This window comes from Pinus tabuliformis, chromosome J (genome assembly GCF_031772625.1).
Source record: "Pinus tabuliformis cultivar Carrire ecotype Pingquan chromosome J, CPIR1, whole genome shotgun sequence".
Lineage (NCBI taxonomy): Eukaryota > Viridiplantae > Streptophyta > Pinopsida > Pinales > Pinaceae > Pinus > Pinus tabuliformis.
This window is the reverse complement of record NC_142295.1, coordinates 912,685,994-912,708,784: the sequence shown is the minus strand read 5'-3', so window position 1 is coordinate 912,708,784 and position 22,791 is coordinate 912,685,994. Positions and strand designations below refer to the sequence as shown.

General features: G+C 42.0%; 1 protein-coding gene across 3 annotated transcripts in view; it reads right to left on the bottom strand.

The window, feature by feature from the left end:
- LCBK2 (Diacylglycerol kinase family protein) overlaps positions 1-22,791 on the bottom strand; it is a 121,261-nt gene that overhangs the window by 75,391 nt on the left and 23,079 nt on the right. For all 3 annotated transcript variants that reach the window (XR_016247952.1, XM_089378701.1, XM_089378703.1), the window contains 2 exons: positions 2,508-2,561; positions 2,229-2,288 (listed from right to left, as the gene is read on the bottom strand). Coding sequence is in view for 2 of the 3 variants with exons in the window: in XM_089378701.1 (XP_089234827.1) it covers positions 2,229-2,288; positions 2,508-2,561 (114 nt within the window). In the remaining variant the exon portion in view is untranslated. The remainder of the gene's footprint in view (positions 1-2,228; positions 2,289-2,507; positions 2,562-22,791) is intronic.

Below are 22,791 nucleotides of genomic sequence, written 5' to 3'. Positions count from 1 at the left end.
TTTCAAGCATTTACATTCTTGTACTTGAAATATTTTCATTTGAAGCTCACTTGCTTATCTTGAAGTATCTCTTATTTCATTGATGCAATTTTACTTTCAAGTATATTTCATGTGAGCAAATCTTACTTTCAAGTACAATTGTATCTCAAGCATTTTACTTGCTATCTTTTCACTTGCATGTTCTTACTTTGCAAGTACTATTTCTTCCCTTGAGCATTTCATTTTGCAAGTTTACTTATTTGGCACTAGTCTCATCATTTTATTTCTTGCAAAGTATCCTTCATATTGGTATCATTGCTTTATATATTTGTTCATAAATGGTTATCTCTATATGCTCATGGTGATCTTATTTACTTGTTGAAGTATTTACATGGTTCAAGTGGTTTATTGTAAATTTGTAATTTGATGGTTGATGTATCTCTTGGCTAACTTATCATTTATCTCCTAGAACTTGCTTAGTGTAGCACTAACCAAGCCTTAGATTTTCCTTAGGGTCTACCCCCTTGGCTTCGACTAGGAGAGAGCCTAGATGAAGGAGTTGGGAATTGGGTGACAGCCCCAACTCACAACTTGCCCCCAAGGCCACACCAAGTGGAGTTAGGAATTTTCTCCATGCTAACCTTAGGTGTAGATTTAGGTGGCAACAGGTCCTAGAGAAAACAACACGCCCTGCTGCTCAAAGAACAAGGCGTCTTTGCTGATCAATTCAACCTTGGTCTCATTATAGCTAGCTAAACCTCACAACTCGCTTTCTCTACCGAATACTCGCTCTCACTGAATCTCCAACTCACGCTAAACAATTATGCGTTCACTTCAACGCATAGGCTCAATTTATAACTTTTCTAACATTGACAGCCAAAATTAACTAGTCAACTGAAGATAAATTATTTATCTTTCGTTAACTTTCTTATCTTTAGCTTTCTTTACTTTAACTCAAGTACCAGTCATAAATTTAGCTTGCATTACATGCATATCCCATGCATGTCACATGTAACTCATCCACAGGCATGCAACCCACTTGCACACCCCGCATGTCACACGCAATCAATATGCAAACTCCACATGTTGCATGCAACTCACATGCATGCCTTACATGTCGCATGCAAGCTCCTAAAGAGGCAAAACAAAATCCTTCTAGTTAAAACATAAAGATAGAAGACCTTCCGCAGCTACAGAAATGAAGACAAAAGCCTTAGAAACACTTCAGAAACATTTCCCGGACATTTCCAGTATAGAAATTTTCAGAAATCATTTAAGAGATGTTTCAAAACGGTACAGAAGGGCCATTTCCAGCCCTACAAAAAGGAATATTTTCAAATAAAATTAATATTATCATAGGTGAATGGGCCATAGAAAAGGTCAAGTTTGGTGTTTTTGCAGATAAATCAGAGTCTGATTTTTTTACCTTGGGTCATGAAATCAGGAACTTGTGTCACAATCAGTATTGAAGTTGAATATTTTTGGAAGGATAAGAGCTCAATGTTAGGTATTTTTAGGGTTTTCCAGATTCAAAGATGCCTCTTCATCTGCTGTTATGAACTGAGTTCAGCCAAAGAGTCAAGGTCAAGGACTGTTTTCGATTTTACAGGTTGATCATGTCCAAAGATTGAGAGGAGATCTGAGATTCTGAGAATCCCACAGAGTGGGAACATTCCCCTTGCTAAGCCACTGCGAATACTTATGTATGCAGTACCTGTAAGTTTCCTTAAGGACAGGTTCGAGGTCAGGCTTGATGATTGCTTACAGTGCAAGTAAAGAAGGTTTGTTTACAGGTACAAGTAAATCTGCATTTTCTATTGTTGCACCATGCATATATTTCTCATTTCACATCATCACTAAATTTTGTCCTACAACGTGTGGGCTGGATTTTGGATTTGTTATTGTTTTAACCAATGAAAGAGTCTTTAAAGTCTAAAGATGAGATGCATGCCTATTTAGCTTCAAACATATACTATTATCCTTCATTTGACATGCTCTGATTATTCCTAGCAAGTTTTGCACCCAATGTGGATGTAAATCCTTTTTCTTGCTAAATACACATATAATTTATAAGTTATTGGTGAAGAAAATGTTACTTTGTCCACCATTTTCTAAAACATTGTTTCAAGTGCTTGGGAAATTGAAAACCATTAAAAACCACCATATTACCATATTTCCCTTGATCAAGAGAATGGTATGACAAGTGAACCAACATTTAATACTCTCAAGTAAGTTTGGAAAATATAGACCTCGTGAAGGGTGCCATCGCCTCCAACAGCAACTACAGCAGCTGCCCCTCCTTTGATGGCCTGACACAAAACACATATCAACGAAAAACACATGCATAATAATTTCCAAATGGCATCACACTGAATTTCACTTATTATTACCCCATATAATTACATAAATACATTTAAATATTATAATATATGTGTTCGAGAAAAGACACAAGTATGGCCTATGATAAAAACACTTCATAGGGACCGCAATATAAAACATTTCATATGCAAAAAAAGATTCAAATTTACCTCTCTAGCAATATCCACTGCATGTGAAGGGCCTGTAGTCAGTGATTCACATATCTGGAAATAGAAAGGACCACAATAATTACGTCCATCAATAATCATATCACTAAATAATTTTGTTCAATGTGGCCATTGATAATAGCGCATGTTCCAAAATCACAATACCAAGTGACCACCCAAATATATTGATAGATGTACAATAGGAAACCCTTGAACTGAGATTCAGATTTAAAAGTAGATGTGCTCTTTAATATTAACAAGAATTTTATAATGTTCTACCTATATCTGAAATGTGTCCATCTCTTAGTTTCACAAATCTAGGATAATATAAGGATAATGAACTACATTAATTGTGCACAGAAAAAAAATTGAGAATCATAGAAAGGAAAATGGAGTGTAAGGTTTTTATTCTCACAGAAAAGCAAAAGTGAAAAAAACGTATAAAAATATTCATAGATAACACACTCCATGTGACCAAAGAATATAAACTGTAAGGCTCCTTTGACAAAATCTGGATTACTGACTCTATAATCATGACTCTGTAGAGAACAACTCAATCTCTAAAATACAATTACAATTTACAATAAGTAAAAGATAAAAATAGTTGATTTTCTCGAGCAATCAAGTTTCTTCTTTTACACATTATCAAAGTCATCAACCTTAAGCCATCAGAACTCTCTCTTGCTCATCAATCCATGAACATAAACTCCTGCGTTGGCCTTGAACCTAAATTCCCATGATGGCCCTAACACTACCATATCAGCTCTATCACTCTCATGTTGGTCCTAAGCCATCTCTCTCTCTCTCACTCTAGCCAGGCACTCATTTGTTAGCCATAAACCATTGGTTGCATGGCTCTCTCTCTCTCTCGTGTGTGTATGCACATGTGTGAGTTGGCCCTATCTCTTTCTCACATCATACCTAAACCAACCCTCTACCGCATCAACCCTGAATCAACCCTCTCCTATATCGACTCTATCCTCCAACACCAACTCTGTTGATCATGTGCTAGATACACCCATGATAGTTGTTCAAGGACCCTCAAGCCCACAAGCACCCACATCAACCTTAATAAGCTAAGGCTAGTGACTGTACACCTTACCTATATTTGAAGCAACAAAAGAGGTTATAAATTCGAAATAAATACCAGTTTACACTCAAAGATTAAACAAAGTGCAGGTGGTCACCCCAATATTTCCAACAATGAGTCAACTACAACAGCATACATCATTTGAAGGAAGCACATGCATTTCAAGGTGGCAATAGAAAATTGATCATTTTTGCAGCAAATTATATGTCTTGGGAGAGTTTGATGAGGTTAAACAATGATAAACAAATGACATAGAAAGTGCCTCCTACACCCCCATCATCATATAAGAAAGTCTCAAGAAGTTGTGTTACCAAAGGCTGAATCATCCCCAATGTTGAAGAACATAGATCAGGATTGGTGTCCACCATGGAGATAGCAGCTCATTATGGCCACCTGCGTTTAGATCTGTTGAGGGCTTGTGGTTAACCAAGCTTATCGAACTCTCCTAAGACAACAGAAAAGGCCAAGTCAACCTACACAATGGAAGGCACTAGTCTTGTCCTAGAGGTTGTCCTGTATATGAACACTAAAACAGAAATGGTTGATGGGCCCAAGAAAGAAGCGAAGTCAAATGGCACAGCACCAAGGGGGGTAATAAAATCAGCCCACATAGACTCAAGTTCTTACGATGTGACCAGCACCTCACTAAAGGAAGCCAATCAGAATGAAGCAAGCTTCCTAGCTGGACAAATCAAATGGTTGATGTATTGTGACAGTAGTAATAGCACTTGAAAAAAATGAGCACAGCAACATTTAAAACATCAAAAACTTGTCCATTATTATGGATAAATCAGCTTTACAACCAGCAACTATAGAAACGAGACCAAAACCAACAAAAAACTAAGGTTTCGAAGTCATTGCTTAGGCATCAAAGAAAGAAAATATAAGCCCTACAACAATAGCTTAAACATCTCGAAATGGATAATATGCAAATTGACAAGAACCGAGATAATATCCAAAGCCTATCAACAAAACTCGGAAACACAGAATGGGAAAACCAACAACCAGAACTAAGAGCATGGAATCAAGGAAGCAAATCACAACCGGAAGAGGGGGTAATTCAACAAGAGGAGGTCATTAATGAGATGAAATATTTGATGGTAAAGGTTAAAAAGGTAGAGACCATGTCCTGTCCCTTCTCAAACACATTTGTAACAGGGTGCTACTACACAATTTTGCACAATTTTGGCGAAGGAAGAGAACCCATCATTTTCGACTTATGGACTTAGGAGGCATTTCGACTTAATTTGGTTGCTAGTGGAATGTGGGGGCCACCTAGATGAGAATTCGAATTGGCCCATTCGAATAGCTTGGAGGGAAAGTCAAATAGGTGGATGGAAGGGCCCACATGAGGCAAGGGAGGCCCAAGGAGTTATAAAAAGGGAGCAGCTCCCATTTTGGGATTCATTCATACATCTTGCAAACAAAATCACTTCACTGTTCACTTTGTTGTTTAGCTGAGTCAACTGGCTGTTTAGCCACGAATCTCTCAAGCAGGAGATTCAACCTCTACTTCGGGGGACCATCCGTGCCCGCCCTAGAGAAGCAGTTCTACAAGGATTTCAGGAGTTCCAGGGCAGTGACATAGCACCACCAACCAGCACAGAGCAAGCAATGTGTATTTCTGGGCAGTTAGAGAATACGTAGAGGGAGATAGAGGCCAATAGAGATCAGATTGTTTGTCGGAGAGTTAGAGAGCTGAGATAGCAGCAATAAACCAACATTCTTGCTGAGTTTTACAGCCAGCAGCCAGCATCCCAGCTGTACTAATTGCTAGGCTAGGGACAACGCATAAGCCACTTAGCATTTTTTCGTGGAGCTTAGGAGCAGGTGTCTTAGGCCAAGAGCTTACTCGAGAAGTCAACGATTGGATAGCAAGGGTCAGCCTAGCACTTCAGGGGCATTTCAGGGAAGATTTACAACAGTTTCCAGCAGGCCGAGTTTTGGCAATTGCAGCTGAGCTTGGGCTCCAAGGGGGTCGAATTTCAAAATTCTAAACCAGCGAAAATCCTTAATGGGATTTTCTGGGTTTTTTACAAGAATCCCAAATATAAAGTTTCATAATTTTCTGAGCACCAGCGATGGGGTTTTAAGCCATATCTTTGTAGCAGACAATGTAGAATTGTTGGGGATTGAATAGTGCCTTTAGGGGTCGATTTTGGGTCCAAATCGGACCAAACCATTTCTGGGTTTTTGTGGGTTTGGCCAAGGAGTTTGTGGTTGAAGTTTCATCATTTTGTGAGCACCGGAGGAGGAGTTTCTTGCAGTCCCTTTCCAAGCAGCAATGAAGTTTTCTAGGCAGTGCGGAGCATTAGAGGAGCAGTCATTTCTAGCATTTGAGATCATTGTATTATCACCCAGGTTTTGTCACTCTTGCCATTTAGGCAAGCCCAGGTGCATTCCTCCATACTATTGTACTTGCTCCATTGATTAATAAAATGGATCAATTGGTTCTTAATTCTAGAGTGTTTATGAGCATTTGTTGATTATTTAAAAAAATTGTGTTGTAAATCATTTTTGCTTTGCATATCACTATTTATTTAAGTGTGGAACATTACAGTGGTATCAGAGCATGATCTTGGCCCAGCTGTGGGAAATTAGCCAGAAGATCATGGAAGCTTTGGGTATGAGTGCACAGTGACAGGTGAAATCGAAGACAAACCCATGGCTCAAGGGAAATCCAATATGCAGAAATTTTGGGGTAGAATTCATTGGGACGATGAGAGGTTGGCCCAATTGAGGAGGGTGACAGACCAAACCCATCCTCACCCTTACAACAAAGACATTAGAGGTGAGTAGGTCGTGGGGGTGCAGCCATCTACATCATGTGGGGAAAGTCAACCAAATCAGGGCACCAGATCTCCTGAAAAGGAGCAGACAGGACAAAGACGATTAGAGGGTGAGACCAGGGGGCGCTTTTGCTGGTGGAGACCTGGCTTTAGATATCAGGAGCCTGAGGAGGAGGTTGAGCATGATGCTGAGAGCCCACAAGATGGTGAGGAGCACATCGATATACCCGGTGTGGCGCAAGAGTCACCTTTATTAGAGACCTCTTTGATAGCCCCAGTTGACATCCTAGTGGAGAGGATAGAGCTTACTTGCATAGAGCCATTTGTTGAGGGGATGCCATCCCTGGACGAGATGATAATAGTTGTTGAGGTATCTGGAGCCGTGCCCGAGTTTATAGGTGATAGATGCCCATGACAGTTCCATCAGTTCCAAGCCAAACTTCTATCATTAAAAAGGAAGGTCGCGTTAGTGCAAGAGACGATTTTGCAGCAGAACGAGGAGTTGGAGGGCATGGGAGCGGTTTGTGCCGAGTCCACGGCCAAATTGACTCACGTTGGGGAGCAGTTGGATTCCCTACTATGCAACTAGAGTGCACATTGGAGCACGACAGCAACCCTCTTCGGGCATACATAAACAGGGTTGGCAGCACTGTTAGGTTACCTTGGCCCATTGGACAAAGGGAGACAAAGCTACCTAGCCAGATTGTATGTGTTGACCAGGATAGCAAGATGAGACGACTTGAGTTGCACAGAGTGCAACACCCGCATGCTGGGGTTGTTCTATGTGCGAGAGTTCATGCATTCGATCCCTCTCTTGGGGTTGGGTGGCGAGAGATTTTGATTTGGTACCCAGTGGAGTGGACTATGGAGATGGTAGTGAACCCAAGTGGAGCCAACAGGAGTTTCCAAGCACTGGGATGCTGGAAGCCTCGACTGGCATTGGGATCCAGGAAGGACTACCTATCATTTCCCGTGTATGTCGTTTGACTACAACCGGGATGGTGCAATTGACCTAGCAGTTGAGAATGCAAATTCGCTATGGGAGTCTCGATCAGCACCAATGGCCAACCAGTTTATGGACAGACTCTTTTGGTTTTCTTGGTATGGCATTTGTACATGGGATCACTGGGTGATCAGCATACTCTGGCAAGAGTTTGTTGGAGGAGGTGGCATTGGCAGGCCACCAAGCGGTGCCTTGCATGGAGTTGGGGGCTCTTCACTTTTGTGCGGGGCACAGAGGACGCCGAGGAGCATCGCAATGGTGGCATCACTGCTGACACATAGGGAGAGTCACTACTCGGATCCCTCAGGGGGAATTTAGAGGGAAGATCCATTCATCGGTGGGGATAATGATGCGATGGTGGAGGTGATGATACTGATCAGGTGTGGCCTGACACGTAGAGACATAGCTCTAGGCCATCATATCCAGGGATGTGTGGGAGCATCTAGCGTTGAGCAGTGGTCTACAGGTGGGCATGGAGATGCATGGTGGTGTGTTGTAGTGTGTTGGACTGCGTTGTGGAGTGGGAGTGCCTCACATTGCAGTGAGTACATGCAAGGAGTGACAGGTGCAGTGACACAGGTAGGAAGCAGGACGGTACAAGATGGCATAGCTGCAGCCGAGGGTATCCAGCAGTGTACAGGGGTAGGTCGCGGTGTACAGTGGCATGTCCAGGAGTACTGGGATGATCAGTGGTATGCAGAGGCGTATGGTGTTGCACAACGAGGTCTTGGAGTGTTGCCTCCAGGGACACCCATGGACAAGATACCAGGCATACCTTTGGATGTAGTTCACACAAGATCGATGGACACAGATGAGCGATACTTGATGGTATCCGCAGGGACTCACACTCCTGACCCTCTTCTACACTTACAAGAACGGGCAATCTGGTTGTTGTCCTTTGACACTCTGGGCACGAGCAGCAGGGGACAGGGAGCTCACCCAAGATATTTGAATGACACTTGGTGCGATAGAGGGGAGACTTCTCAGCGGGGGCATCGAGTCAGTGTGCGAGTTGACAGCCACAGGTCGAGGGATGAGGTGATCACCAACAGGGATGGCATATCATTCATCATTGATCCTATGCCTGGGGAGTTGGTCACGGAGGAGACATGTTTCACTCTTTCCACAGGGCATGTCTGGACCATGCATGAGCAGAGGATACCGTGTACAGCTGAGATAGTTGTCCAGTATGTATCCGAGTTCCCGACATTGTACCGACACGTTCCCCAAGGGGCGGGTAGCCAAACCAGTGGCGATGGTTGGCAGAGCAAGATGGATCCGCATAAACTAAGTCGATTACGCGTATCAGATACTCATCTATTGGTTGCATTCAGGGGGTAGCATTTGGCACACATGATTTCCAGTGGTCATCAGTACTAAACAGTGGTAGGCACCAGACAGTTTAGCATGCCTCAGATTATTTCATGATGTATGGAGCCTATATATGGGTGGCATGCAGGGACTAGAGATGAGGGCCAAAGGGATTCCATCAGTTGTCAGCAAATCTGCCTATGGGATGAAGGGATTCAGTTGATCGATAGATCACTCGTGATGAACGGAGTTGTGGCAAAGAGTGATATAGTTCGCTCTTGGGATGACACATGGGGGTTCACAGAGGGTTTCGTCATATGGGGAGGCGGACATTCTTTGTTGCTGCACAGGTTCGGAGTTAGATTTGGATGGGTAGGCCTTGGTGCCATGGAGATGCCTAGGCAAGATGTGTCTTGCCTCTTTCAGTATTCCACCATCGAGTTCCAAGAGAGGAGGATACTATATGTGCACGATGGGGAGTATGACATAGTCAAATTAGCACAGCGCCAGCATGGTGGCACCACTCTGGGACTAGCAGGGAACTAGGGCATCACAACTCTTCATAGCTCAATAACCTTTAGGGATGCGTGAGCTACTGCAGGGGGAGATCATACAAATCTTCCATTGGGCTTTAGTGAGTCACTAATGGAGCAAGGGACTTCTAGTACTTGCACCGGGCAGAATAGTGAGTGGAGCGAGGGGAGCTTCATGTTGGACAGGATGGCCTAGGATCGTGGTATTGAAGGATTCTTTCTTATCAGGACAATGTTGAGGTTAGGGACGATTCAATGGCACATTTGGGACCTTAGCACATGTTGCAGTGACAGTGGGGAGCAACAGTTAGAGAGGATGCTCGTTCAGGCATTGCTTGAGGACAAGCGATTTTTGGAGGGTTGGAAGAACTTACCAGATGAGGATGCCACCTAGGAGGGTGAGCACGTATTGGAGCACCCAACTTGTGGTTGCTTGAGGGCATTCAACATTTGGGAGGGGAGGACTGTCATGTCCCTTCTCAAACACATTTGTAAGGGATGCTGCTACACAATTTTGGCCAAGGAAGAGAACCCATCATTTTTTACTTAGGAACTTAGGAGGCAATTCGACTTAATTTGGTTGCTAGTGGAATGTGGGGGCCACCCACATGGGAATTCGAATTAGCCTGTTCGAATAGTTTGGAGGGAAAGTCGAAAAGGTGGATGGAGGGGCCCACATGAGGCAAGAGCGGCCTAAGGAGATATAAGGAGGGAGCAGCTCTCATTTTGGGATTCATTCATACATCTTGCAAACAAAATCACTTCACTATTCACTCTGTTGTTTAACTGAGTCAACTCATTGTTTAGCCACGAATCTCTCAAGTGGGAGATTCAACCTCTACTTCGGGGGACCATCCGTGACCGCCCTAGAGAGGCAGTTTTATAAGGATTTCAGGAGTTCCGGGGTAGTGACATAGCACCACCAACCAGCGCAAAGCAGGGAGTGCATATTTCTGGGCAGCCAGAGAATACACAGAGGGAGATAGAGGCCAACGGAGATCAGATTGTTTGTCGGAGAGTTAGAGAGTTGAGGTAGCAGCAATAGACCAGTATTCTTGCTGAGTTTTACAGCTAACAGAGCCAGCATCCCAGCATTTCGAATTACTGGGCTACGGGACAGCGCAGAGGCCACTCAGCAGTTTTTCTTGGAGCTTAGGAGCAAGTGTCTTAGACCAAGAGCTCATCCGGGAAGTCAGCGATTGGATAGCAAGGGTCAGCCCAGCACTTTGGGGGCATTTTCGGGAGGATTTACAAGTAGTTTCTAGTAGGCCGAGTTTTGGCAGTTGCAACTGAGGTTGGGCTCCAAGGGGATCGAATTTCAAAAGTCTAAACCAGCAAAAATCCTTTCTTTGCAGCGGTGTAGAATTGTTGGGGATTGAATAGTGCCTTTGGGGGTCGATTTTGGGAAGTCCAAATCGGGCCAAACCATTTATGGGTTTTTCTAGGTTTTGGCCAAGGAGTTTGTAGTTGAAGTTTCATCATTTTGTGAGCACGGAGGAGGAGTTTCTTGCAATCCCTTTCCAGGCAGCAGTGAAGTTTTCTGGGCAGCGCGGAGCATTAGAGGAGCAGTGATTTCCAGCATTTGAGATCATTGTATTATCACCTGGATTCTGTCACTCTTTCCATTGAGGCAAGCCCAGGTGCATTCCTCCATACTATTGTACTTGCTCCATTGATTAATAAAATGGCTCAGCTAGTTCTTAATTCCAGAGTTTTTATGAGCATTTGTTGATTGTTTAAAATTTGTGTGCTGTAAATCGTTTTTGCTTTGCATATCACTATTTATTTAAGTTTGGAACATTACAGTGGTATCAGAGCATGATCTTGGCCCAGTTGTGGGAAATTAGCCAGAAGATCATGGAAGCTTTGGGTATGAGTGCACAATGACGGGTGAAACCAGAGACAAACCCATGGCTCAAGGGAAATCCAGTATGCAGAAATTTTGGGGTAGAATTCATTGGGACGATGAGAGGTTGGCCTAGTTGAGGAGGTTGGCCTAGTTGAGGAGGGTGACAGACCAAACCCATCATCAACCTTACAACAAAGACGTTAGAGGTGAGTAGGTCGTGGGGGTGCAGCCATCTTCATCGTGTGGGGAAATTCGACCAAATCTCCTAAAAGGGGATGTGTCAGCTACTGCAGGGGGAGATCATACAGATCTGCCATTGGGCTCTAGCGAGTCACTAATAGAGCAAGGGACTTCTGGTACATGCACCAGGCAGAATAGTGAGTGGAGCAAGGGGAGCTTCATGTTGGACAGGATGGCCTGGGATCCTAGTATTGAAGGATTCTTTCATATCAGGACAGTGTTGAGGTCAGGGACGATTCAATGGCACATCTAGGACCCTGGCACATGTTGCAGTGAAAGTGGGGAGCAATAGTTAGGGAGGATGCTCGTTCAACCATTGCTTGAGGACAAGCGATTTTTGGAGCGTTGGAAGAACTTGCAGTAGGTCGTGGTTTACAGTGGCATGTCCAGGAGTACTAGGATGATCAGTGGTATGTAGAGGCGTATGGTGCTGCACAACGAGGTCTTAGAGTGTTGCCTCCAGGGACACCCATGGACAGAGATACCGGGCATACCTTTGGGTGTAGTTCACCCAGGATCGATGGGGGCACAGATGAGCAATACTTGACGGTAACCACGGGGACTCACAGTCCTGACCCTCTTCTACGTCACTTACAAGAACGGGCGATCTGGTTGTTGTCCTTTGACACTCTAGGCACGAGCAGCAGGGGATGGGGAGCTCACCCAAGATATTTGGATGACACTTGGTGTGATAGAGGGGAGACTTCTTAGCGGGGGCATCGAGTCGATGCGCGAGTTGACAGCCATAGGTCGAGGGATGAGGTGATCACCGACAAGGATGGCATATCATTCATCACTGATCCTATGCCTGGGGAGCTGGTCACAGGGGAGACATGTTTCACTCTTTCCACAGGGCATGTCTGGACCATGCATGAGCAAAGGATACCGTGTACGGCTGAGATAGTTGTCCAGTATGTATCCGGGTTCCCGACATTGTATCGACACATTCTCCAGGGGGCAGGTAGCCGAACCAGTGGCGATGGTTGGCAGGAGCAGGATGGATCCGCATACACTAAGTCGATTGTGCGTATCAGATACCCATCTATTGGTTGCATTCAGGGGGTAGCTATTTGGCACATGTGGTTTCTAGTGGTCATCAGTACTACACAGTGGCAAGCACTAGACAGTTTAGCATGCCTCAAATTAGTTCATGATGTATGGAGCCTATATATGGGTGGCATGCAGGGACTAGAGATGAGGGCCAAAGGGATTCCATCGGTTGTCAGGGCTATGCCGCAGCAGGTCTGCCTATGGGATGCAGGGATTCAGTTGATCGATAGATCACTCGTGATGAGTGGAGTCGTGGCAAAGAGTGATATAGTTCACTCTTAGGATGACACAGGGAGGTTCACAAAGGGTTTCGTCATATGGGAAGGCGGACATTCTCTATTGTTGCACAGGTTCAGAGTTAGATTTGGATGGGTAGGCCTTGGTGCCATGGAGATGCCTAGGCAGGATGTGTCTCGCCTCTTTCAGTATTCCACCATCGAGTTCCAGGAGAGGAGGATATTGTTTGCGCACGATGGGGAGTATGACATAGTCAGAGTAGTGCAGCGTCAGCATGGTGGCACCACTTTGGGACTAGCAGGGAACTGGGGCGTCACAGCTCGTCACAACTCAATAACCTTTAAGGATGTGCCTGCTATTGCAGGGGAGATCATACAGATCTTCCATTGGGCTTTAGCGAGTCACTAATGGAGAAAGGGACTTCTGTTACTTGCACTGGGCAGGATAGTGAGTGGAGCAAGGGGAGCTTCACGTTGGACAGGATGCCCTAGGATCCTGGTATTGAAGGATTCTTTCATATCAGGACAATGTTGAGGTCAGGGACGATTCAATGGCACATTTGGGACCTTGGCACATGTTGCAGTGAAAGTGGGGAGCAAAAGTTAGAGAGGATGCTCGTTCAAGCATTGCTTGAGGACAAGCGATTTTTGGAGCGTTGGAAGAACTTGTTGGATGAGGATGTCACCTAGGAGGGTGAGCACATACTGGAGCACCCAGCTTTGAGGTTGCTTGAGGGCAAGCAACATTTGGGAGGGGAGGATTGTCATGTCCCTTCTCAAACACATTTGTAACAGGGTGCTGCTACACAATTTTGCACAATTTTGGCTAAGGAAGAGAACCCATCATTTTCGACATAGGGACTTAGGAGGCAATTCGACTTAATTTGGTTGCTAATGGAATGTGGGGGCCACCCACATGGGAATTCGAATTGGCCCATTCGAATAGTTTGGAGGGAAAATCGAATAGATGGATGGAGGGGCCCACATGAGGCAAGGGAGGCCCAAGGAGTTATAAGGAGGGAGCAGCTCCCATTTTGGGATTCATTCATACATCTTGCAAACAAAATCACTTCACTATTCACTCTGTTGTTTAGCTAAGTCAACCGGCTATTTAGCCACGAATCTCTCAAGCGGGAGATTCAACCACTACTTCGAGGGACCATTCGTGCTTGCCCTAGAGAGGCAGTTCTACAAGGACTTCAAGAGTTCCGAGGCAGTGACATAGCACCACCAACCAGCGCAGAGCAGGGAGTGCGTATTTATGGGCAACTAGAGAATACACAGAGGGAGATAGAGGCCAACAGAGATCAAATTGTTTGCCGAGGAGTTAGAGAGTTGAGATAGCAGCAATAGACCAGCATTCTTGCTGAGTTTTACTGCCAGCAGAGCCAGCATCCCAGTGAACGTTGCACAAAGCGGGGACGCGGAAGCGTCATTTTCCAAAAATCTAGGAAGCAAAGCGTCTGCTATATATATATATATATATATATATATATATATATATATATATGTATATATATATATATATGTATATATATTTATTTTTTTTGCATTTATACTCAAAACAAACATCCCAAATACCAAATTAGTTGTAGAAGACATGAAAACATGCATATTTTTGCTTAAATCAAGATAGATAGTACATTAATGAATAATTATTCGAGCATCAACCATCTAGAATCTAGATTCTTCTCCTCTTGTCTAGCCTTTGCCTCTACCTCGATTGTCTAGGGATATTAGTCAACATTGCCCAATTTTTATCAAACTACCTAATCCAAGACTTATAATATGGTAGAAAAAGCTTAACATGCTTGATCGATGATTTTGACTTTATTGAAAGGTAATTTTTTACTAAGGGCGTGACAAAGGAGTTCAACAATTAACACCACCAACACTAGGGTACATATAGGGCTTGGTGCTCTTGATTAAATGCTAATCGCATACCTTCATACTTGATATAATCTAATGAAATGCCACAATCCCATTGATCCTGAATTCCTGAAAACTGTTAAGTCTGCTAAATTTTGAATAGGACATGAAATTCTATTTTCTCCATATGAAGTCCAATGAGGCTAGAACCACTCTCAAATATCCTGAGTCATTTCATGGTAATGTTAAAAATTTAAGTAAAAGGATGAAAATGAAAAATAAAGGAGAATGTCACTTTTACTTTAAGAATTTAACATTACCATGAGGGATGAATTGGGGCTTTATTTACCATGAGGGATGAATAGGGGCTTTATTCCCTTCATTCCTCAACCCTAACCCAAGGTGGACCCACCCCCAACAAGCAAACTCACCAAAAAATAAAAATAAAAACTGATTTTTTTAGGCCGCGCGGTGCACTTTTCCGAAGCGCGTACGGAATCGTACGAGAACCGTACGATTCGGCCTCTGAAGCGTTGTACGAAACGCGTTTCGGCAAGACGCTTCCAGGAAGCGTCATTATCAGTCCGAAACACGTTTTGGAATTTCAGAGTCGTGTTTCGGGAGGCGCTTCCTAGACGCATCCGTACAAACCACGTTTCGGGGGTTAGATCTGGGGGGGACGTTTCCTGCAACATTGATCCCAGCAGTTCGAATTTCTGGGCTAGGGGACACCGTAGAGGCCACTCGACAGTTTTTCGTGGAGCTTAGGAATAGGTGTCTTAGGCCCAGAGCTCACCCGCGAAGTCAGGGATTGGATAGCAAGGGTCATCCCAGCACTTTGGGGGCATTTCCGGGAGGATTTACAAGCAGTTTCCAGTAGGCTGAGTTTTGGCGGTTGCACTTGAGGTTAGGCTCCAAGGGGGTCGAAGTTCAAAAGTCTAAACCAGCAAAAATCCTTTCTGGGTTTTCTGGGTTTTTGACAAGGATCCAAAATATAAAGTTTCATAATTTTCTCAGCATCGGAGGTGGGGTTTTAAGCCGTATCTTTGCAACAGACAGTGTAGAATTGTTGGGGATTGAATAGTGCCTTTGGGGGTCGATTTTGGGAAGTCCAAATCGGGCCAAACCATTTCTGGGTTTTTGTGGGTTTGGCCAAGGAGTTTGTGGTTGAAGTTTCATCATTTTGTGAGCACCGGAGGAGGAGTTTCTTGCAATCCCTTTCAAGGCAGAAGTGAAGTTTTATGGGCAGCGTGGAGCATTAGAGGAGAGGTCATTCCCAACATTTGAGATCATTGTATTATCACCTGGGTTCTGTCACTCTTGCCATTGAGGCAAGCCTAGGTGCATTTTTCCATACTATTGTACTTGCTCCATTGATTAATAAAATGGATCAGTTGGTTCTTAATTCTAGAGTTTTTATGAGCATTTGTTGATTATTTAAAAATTTTGTGCTGTAAATCGTTTTTGCTTTGCTATCACTATTTATTTAAGTTTGGAACATTACAGACCAAATTCAAGGAGCAACTCAATGCTTCTAGATCTTAAGCAGAAATAACAGGCACTAACCCAACAATAGAGTCAAGTCGAGTAGTCACTACATGAGAAAGAAAAAACATAATTCACGAGGAATGAGAAAGACAAACCAAGTCATCACATGCCATTGTCAAAGGCATTTGGGAAGGAACTAAGGAGGACAAGTCAACCATGGAAGGCCAAGAATTTCTCAAAGCTATATTAAAGTGGTCCAGTTTAGTCAAATCAGCATTGAGAATGGGAAAGATCCCAGAACAACCAAGCAAAGTCTACCCCTTACAGATAGTATTATGGAATGCCCAATATCAAAATAAAATACTTCAAGTCAAGGGGAAGTTGAAAGGCATGAAGTGGTTCATTTACGGAAACCTTAAACCTAACAAGAAGAGAAGTAAATTGAATGGAAAAAGGTCAAGGAAGAAAGACAACATGGGAAAAGGGTTATTGTGGAATGGGAGCCAAAATCAAATATCTTAGAAGTGCATCTAGGAAATTGTAAAGCGCGGGCCCTATGATTCCAACTAGCCTCAAAATGGTATCTTCAAAGTTCAAGCATACCCATGGATAAGAGGTCACAATATAAGACCAATAACAAAGGGATGAGATATGATTATACTAGTGGAAACACATGAGAATAAAGGTTTGCATGATCCAAGATATGATCAGATTCAAAAAATGGACCATCTGGAATCAAGTATCCAAAAATCACACAAGATACGAAGGGATCACCTACTTCATAATACAAGAGTGGCATAGAAGCATTTCCCTAAAGAAAATAGATGCACATAATGAGTACATTTGTCTAAAATTCACAACCATGAAAACAAATCCTCTATCACTACCACAGATTCAGCGCCTGCACACCACGCCCTACCCTAGGATGATCAAGACAATCACCTCATACTTTCATGTGGATTCATTAAATTAGGGCCACATGACAGGCGGAGGTTTAGAATGCTCCAGACAATAGAAGGGTGTGATCTCGGGTCTCTTCTCAGCCTCCCCCACGGGGGATCAACAAATACCATTGAGACTAGTTCAACATTGCCAAACCATACATCTGTTCACAAGTTTTCAAAACTAAAATAAAAAGATAGAAGTAACTGTACGCTGAGATTGGTATTCACAATTGAATTGTACTGTAATATTTTATTTATTAAACGAATAGATGATGGTTTACATGGTCATGGCGGTTCTCCATATATAGGAGTTGACTAGCCATGCCAACAAGGAGACATGTCTCTTTGATTCATGCCTTTTCACTAACTTACTTGGTTTAATCTTAATTATTTATAAATTGTTAATATTTTAATATTTTATTAAAACACTTATTTATGAATATTTAATTCATAACATTGCCTTCTCCTTAAAAATGCTTTGTCCTCAAAGCATGGGTAACGCCGGATGATGCTGAAGAAAACATTCTGATTCCCAAGATGAATCTTCCTCTGGTAATTTCTTCCATTTGATGAGGTACTCTTTTATTGTCTTGGATCATAGTACCTTCTCTCGAGTAGCTAGTATACCTTCTGGTTCTAGAATGATTCTTCCTTCTTCATCGGTCTCTAGAATTTCTGTTTGAGCTACTTGTTTTTGCCCTAGTACTCTCTTCAGATTTGATACATGAAAGGTGTTATGGATTCGACAGTTGTCAGGTAACTTCAAACCATAAGCCACACTGCTTATTTTTTTTATTATTTGATATGGACCATAATATTTAGGTGATAGTTTATTCTTCCCTTGTTATTTCAATGACAACTGCTTATAGGGTTGGAGTCTAACAAAGACCCAATATCCTTCTTCAAACTCCCTTTCTGTGCGATGTCTATCAGCTTGTTGTTTCATTCTATTACGTGCCATTGTTAGATTCTCTTTTAATAAGTTAATGATCCTTTGGTTCTCTTCTAAGTGGTTTTTGACTGCTAGAACCCTAGAATCAAGTAGTGCAAAATCCTTCCATCTGGGTGGTTCATAACCATAGAGAGCTTGGAAGGGTGTCATTTTAGTTGACGTATGGTAGGTGGTGTTATACCACCACTCCACCAGGTGTAGCCACTGAGTCCACTTGTTTTGTTTATCAGTGACGAAGCAACGTAGATATGTTTCCAAGCACTTATTCACGACTTCAGTTTGACCATCTGTCTGGGGATGATAAGTTGAACTCATGTTGAGGGATATTCCTGCCTGGTGGCAGAATTCCTTCCAAAAATTTCCCTTGAACCTTGTGTCTCTATCACTCACTATGACTTTGGGGAACCCATGCAGTTTGTAGATGTTTTTACAAAACATATCCGCAATTTGCTTAGTTGTGTCTGTTTTTTTGATGGCCATAAAATGGGCATATTTAGTGAGTCTGTCGACTACAACAAATATCTTGTCCTTACCGTCAGACGCAAGTAGTCCTTCTATGAAATCCATCGAAATCTCTTCCCATTTCTGGTTGGGAATGTGTAGTGGGTGTAACAACCCTGGGGTTGGAATATTTTCACTCTTATTCCTTTGACAAATATCACATTCTGCAACATATCTCTGAATTTCCTTGCTCATGCCCTTCCAATAGAATGACTGTTGAACGTTGTAATAAGTCTTGTAGAATCCGACATGTCCGGCTGCAGGTGAATTGTGAGATTCTTTAAGAATTTTCAACTTAAATTTGGACATTGGTGTTAGGTAAATTCTACCTCTGTACCACATTATGTTAAGATATTCCGACTCATAGGAAATAGTTAAGTATAACTTGGTCTAGTGTAGAGTTAGGTAAAGTGTGTTTCTTTACTATGTACATTTGTAACTTACAATCTGACGGTCACGATATGTTCTAGACATGAAGTGATCGGACGGTTCATTCTCTCCTCGGTATCACCGAAACTTGATCCGTGGCTTAACACCCGATTGGTCCATGATCTCTATTTAAAGAGCATGGAGGGTCATTTGTAGGGTAACCATTCATGAGAAAAACTTATGTAAATTTTATTTCTTTTATTAATAAATTGCCTGAAGTGGCCGCGTTGGCTCAGGCCGTGGACTGTTTCCCTCTTTGAGGGTTTTAACCACGTCAAGAATATTGGTGTATTGATCTGTGATATGTTTGTAAGCGGTGTCCTTTAGTGTTCTGTCTGAGGAACTTACCTTGTTAATTCCAACATGGTATCAGAGCTATTTGAGGGCCGCATCCGTTGGTAATCCAAATTCGAAGCCGGTACAACTGCATCCGACTGTCATTTCCTAGATCTATTATTTATGACTGCTTTCGAGCCGAGAGGACTGCTCTATTGTGTTAGGAGCATCTGTTCCAGTGAGGAACCCCTTTCGTTTCACGCGAAAAGGTTTCTAGTAGCCCTAGCTACATCATTTTTAAGATCTGGAGGTATATAATGTTTATTTGCAGTTTTTAGTTATTTTCTCTCTGTTTATTTCGGTTTATTTATCTCTCTGTTTTTTATTACCGGATCTATACCTTTCATTTCTGCGTATGCTCTTGCCCCGGAACTTTGTACGATCTGGGCAAATCAGAAACAGAAAGGAAGGATTTTTCTAATGCGTATGCTCTTTTCCACCGCGTCTTAGTGTGATCTAGGAAAATCAAAAACATTGAGGAAAATATTTAGTTTCTGGGTAAAAATAACTTCAAACCATAAGGTTTTTTTTTTGTATGTCCGTGTTCGGTTTTGTGGTTTTTGTTTTGTAGGCAAAAAAATAGCTTTTTCAAGTAAGCACGCACCCCAAAGCTTCAGTGACTTCAAAAAAACCCCTTCCTCTTTTCCAAAAATTACTAACCTTTTAAACTATCTCACTCGGTCCAAAGTTACTTTATGAGAATAGAGGTTTTGGGTTCAAGTCTTTCTTTTTGTTGAGTTACTTTTTCAAAAAGCACATGTAGCTTAAGTTTTAAAGTTACTTTATGTAAAAGTGTTCTCACCCATTATAAAAAGTGAGTCACTTATAATTCTAAAGTCTCTTTATCTTTTATTTAAATTTCAAGTTAGTGGGTAGCTCATAAAATACCATTGTAAAAGTGACTTTCACTTATTTATAAAAGTGAGTCACATAAAATCTTTTTTTTAAGTGAGCTAATTAGATTAATTTTGGAAGGGAGGGGTGGGGGGGTGGTGATTTTTTTTAAATATAGCATTATCATTCACTCCGCACATTCATGCACTTCGTTGGCATTTTCAACAACTTTTCTTCAAAAAGCCATAACAACTTCATCTGGAAGTCGTTTTCAGAGCCGTTTTTTTTTATCAGCCTAATTTTTCGAGATCTTTCCATTGGAACACTTAGTTTCAGCATCTATAGCTTCAGTTTCTATTCAAATAGAAAATCCATGCCAAGTTATTCTTGATAGCACCAACTACTTCCAATGGTGGTCCTACATTGTGGATTTACTTAGAAGTAAAGGTCTTTACATAATAGCCTCAAGCCAAGAAACTAAACCTAAAGATGAAGATAAGGCAGCCAAATGGCAAAATAGGAAAGATCAAACACGTGGGTTGATAGGGATGTCTATTTCTCCAGACCTTAGATTCCATATCACAGAACTTGATACCCCTAATGAAGCAATGAAACAACTCACTAAAGTTTTTGGAATTAAAAATGAAATTAGAACCCATCAACTTGAAAATGAGTTGCTTACGTTGGACCCCAATAATTTTTCTTCCATTGAAGATTTTCTGTCCAAGTTCAAGACCCTTAGACTTCTCTTGGAAGGTGTTAAGGTTAAGAAAGAAGATGGTAGCCTTATCTATTCCATTCTTACTAAGTTGGGACCAGCCTACTCTATGTTTGTTTCCACCTTCCATTCTACTAGAGAAGCCTTTATTTCTCAAGGACAAGACTACAAGTCCCCCTCTTTTGATGCCTTTTGTGATTCTTTAATAAGAGAACAAGAAAAACTCTTACATCTTGGTCTTCTTAATCTTGGAAACTCTTCTAAGAAAGCTTTAGCCACCCAGCAACAACCAAATTCAAAGAATCCTAAGAAGCAGTATCCTAAAAGGAATGGTCCTAAACCAAACAAGGGTCCTAAGCAATTTCATTCTCAAAATGAAAAATCAATTCAACAAAATGATAAGGCAAATAAAAACAAAGGGAAGAATACTGATAGACATTGCAACTTTTGTAATCGAGATGGCCACTTAGAATCTAAATGCTTTAAGAAGATGGAAGCCTTGGAAGCAGCAATGAAGAAGCATAACATCCATTTGGAGTACTCTTCAACTTCAACTTCATCTTCAGAAATTGCACTTTCTGCATGTGGTTGTCAAGCATCTCAGTCTGGTTATGCACTAAATCTATCTTCTTCTTCTTCTCATTCTCATGAGTGGCTCATTGATTCTGGAGCTTCTTATCACATAGCCAAAAACAAAGCCATGTTTTCTTCTTTAAATGATTGTAACACCAAAAATATATATGTTGGTGATGATAGATCTCTTAGTGTTGTAGGGACTAGAACTATTCATCTAGACAATGGTCAATTTAATGATGTATTATGTGTTCCAACCTTATCCTGCAACCTTCTATCTGTATATCAGATAACTCATTCAGGTGAAGGTAAAATCATTGAATTCTCACCTCATGATGTTGTAATTAAGGACCTAAGAGATCCTAGACAGATTTTAGCTACTGGCATTGCTGATGATTCTACAAAGTTGTATAAGTTTAACAACTTTGGGTCATCAACTCTTCCCTCAGTATTTGTTGCTCATAATGATGAAGTGAGCAAACTTTGGCATGAGCGATTTGGTCACTTAAACTATCGCTCCCTTCAAAATCTATGTAAAGAAAATATGGTGACAGGTCTTCCTATGGTATCTTGCAGAGATGGTGTTTGTTCCGGATGTGTACTCGGAAAACATCATCAGGATAGTTTTGAAAAACGTGCCTCTTGGCACGCCTCAGCCCCTTTACAGCTTGTGCATAGTGATTTATGTGGTCCACTTCCAGTTGTTTCATTCTTTGGCTACAAGTATTTCTTAACTTTCATTGATGATTTCTCCAGACGCACTTGGGTATACTTCTTAAAACTCAAGAGTGAAGTATTTAACATGTTCTTGGCCTTTAAGGCCTTTGTTGAGAAACAATCTGGACATCAAATTCTTAAGCTAAGATCTGATAATGGCGGAGAATATGTTAACAACAAATTCATCAACTTTTGCACTAAGCATGGAATTCAAATGCAACACACTGTTCCATATACTCCACAACAAAATGGTGTAGCTGAAAGGAAGAATCGCACCTTAAAGGAAATGGCTAATTGTATGCTTCAATCTAAAGGACTTGGTCTTAATTTTTGGGCAGAAGCAATTAACTGTGCAAATTACATAGTAAATCGCACTCCTACTAAGGTTTTAAAGAATATCACTCCAGAAGAAGCATGGAGCTCAACTAAACCAGATGTAAGTCACTTTCGTGTTTTTGGAAGTGAAGCATGGGCCCATATTCCAGATGAGAAACATAAAGCTTTAGAACCTAAGAGTGAAAAATGTATTTTTGTTGGATATTCTGAAGATGTCAAAGGATATAGACTTATTCCACTTAAATCCAAAAATGTTATCATTAGAAGAGATGTAAAGTTTGTTGAAAATATATCGGCCTACGAGCCTAGTTCGGTGGGCGTGCCACCTCTCTCTATCCCTTCTACTTCTGAAAATATTTCTTCTTCAAATGATGACAGCAAGGATGACAATCCTCCCCCACCTTCTCAGGATCCTCCTTCAGCTCCTCAGCTTCCAAAATGGGTCCGTGCTACTCGGGATGCAGCAAGTGCTCTTGCAGGTGATCCTAC